This window comes from Egretta garzetta, unplaced genomic scaffold (assembly GCF_000687185.1).
Source record: "Egretta garzetta isolate BGI_Z169 unplaced genomic scaffold, ASM68718v1 scaffold598, whole genome shotgun sequence".
NCBI classification, from domain to species: Eukaryota; Metazoa; Chordata; class Aves; order Pelecaniformes; family Ardeidae; genus Egretta; species Egretta garzetta.
The window spans coordinates 325,380-327,094 of NW_009260621.1; the positions used below are offsets into that span (position 1 = coordinate 325,380).

At 53.6% G+C, this 1,715-nt stretch overlaps 1 protein-coding gene across 1 annotated transcript in view; it reads right to left on the reverse strand.

Moving 5' to 3' along the window:
* The window catches only part of ACBD6 (acyl-CoA binding domain containing 6), an 85,724-nt gene that overhangs the window by 2,319 nt on the left and 81,690 nt on the right, over nucleotides 1-1,715 (reverse strand). Inside the window, exon 8 of the mRNA XM_035900741.1 lies at nucleotides 5-152. Coding sequence (XP_035756634.1) covers nucleotides 5-152 — 148 coding nt within the window. The remainder of the gene's footprint in view (nucleotides 1-4; nucleotides 153-1,715) is intronic.

Sequence of the window (1,715 nt, forward strand, 5' to 3'; positions counted from 1 at the left end):
GGGCTTGCCAGCGGTGGGCTGCTGCAGAGCCGAAGTGATGGCTTTACAGTCTGTCACCTCCTCCGGCAGGCAGCCCTCCTGGTCCCGGAGCGTGGGGTCAGCGCCCGACTTCAGCAGCAGCTCCACGATGTCCAAAAACTCACAGGCGGCGGCTGGAGGGAGAAAGGGAGGGTTAGTCTGGGGATCCTGACCCGAGGCGGAGGCGATGGGCATTTCTGGAGCGGCGCCGGAGCTGGTGACTTCCCACGCCCGTGCCAGAGGAAGGAAAAGCCATCTCAGCACCTGGCCAGGCGGAGCAGATTGTTTTTCGGGGCAGTGTTCAGTACTCAGTGTATTACTTGCCTTTGGATTTAATAGTGCAAAGGAAAGAGAAAAGACAGAGTGAAAGCGATGAAAAGCCAGAAGTCCCGGGAGGGTGTTACTGGTGCAACCCAGGCGGTTTGCAGGGCATCACCTGGGACGATGCACAGGGTGCCTGGGTGCAGTCTGGCTAATGCTCCTTCATGTCTAGGACTGGAGACAGACCCTGGGAAGGGCTGCTGCAGCACCACAGAGAGCCCCAAAGTGCCACCTGGGAAAGCCTTCCCTGCTTTTGTACCCAGAGTTCATAATGTATTTATAGCACATTTATAAACCGCTGCCCCTCACCTGCCTCCCGAACCTCCTAGGGCTCCGCAGGCAGCATGTCCCAGGCAGGACATCGCCAGTACTGCCTCACTCCCTGCTTTCATCCATCATTTCTGCTTGCAGAAAATGTGGACGTTTTTTTTATCCGGCTCCAGCAGGACATTCCTGTGCCCCCTGGCAGCCAGTAACAGCACCCCCCCTATTATTTCTAACCCATACATCTGCTAACAACTATTTTTTCAACCCCGATTTACTCTGCCAAGATAGAATCAAGTCCGAGCTGAGCTCATCCCTGTCCCGAGGACAGCCTGGCAGCTTTCAGCTCCTTCTCCAACCTTGCTTAAGGATGTTAAAAAAAAAAACCAAAACAACAGGAAAACCAGGAAAACTCTTTAACAGTGAAGAGCTGGGCTTGGCTGATACCAGCAGAAGTCCCAGTCCTTGGCTTTTCCCTTAAGCCTACGCAACGCAGATCCTAGAGAGGCCAAAAACTGCCTCAGCCCCAACCTGCCTTATGAAACGGCGAAGCCAACAGCTTCGTCATGCATTGGTTTTAATTACATTTCAGGCACTTTTACAATGTAACCAACTAACTCTTTTTTGCTGTTAAATGTAGTAATTAGAGGGTCTTTTGCATTACTTTGCAGTTTTCTACTGACCCAAAAGGACAAGCACCAATGTTTAATTAAAATAAATTTGAATTGTGATTGGAGCTTATACTGAAAAGGATAAAAAAAGGGGGGAAAAAAAAAGGGGGAAGGGGTTGATGAGGAAGCAGGTGGGGGTGTGGGCTGGGGGCACGTCCTGGGGTGATGGCGCAGCACTCTTGCAGAAAGCAGACTTCCAGGGGCGCCAAGGAATCTGTGGTGGCAGCTCCTGGGGATGGGGAGCTGGTGCCCGCATGGGGAAAGGTGGCTTCCTCGTCTGGTGCCGCTGGCAGGCACAGCCCCTGTCCCCGAGTGGGCCAGGGACGTCCCTGGGGACGAGCACAGCTGCTGGATTTATCGCACCCTGGGACCCTCGATTTGTCAAGGGCCGGAGCGGCAGCCCTGACACTGGCACGGGTGAAGATGAATTTCCATTCAGCA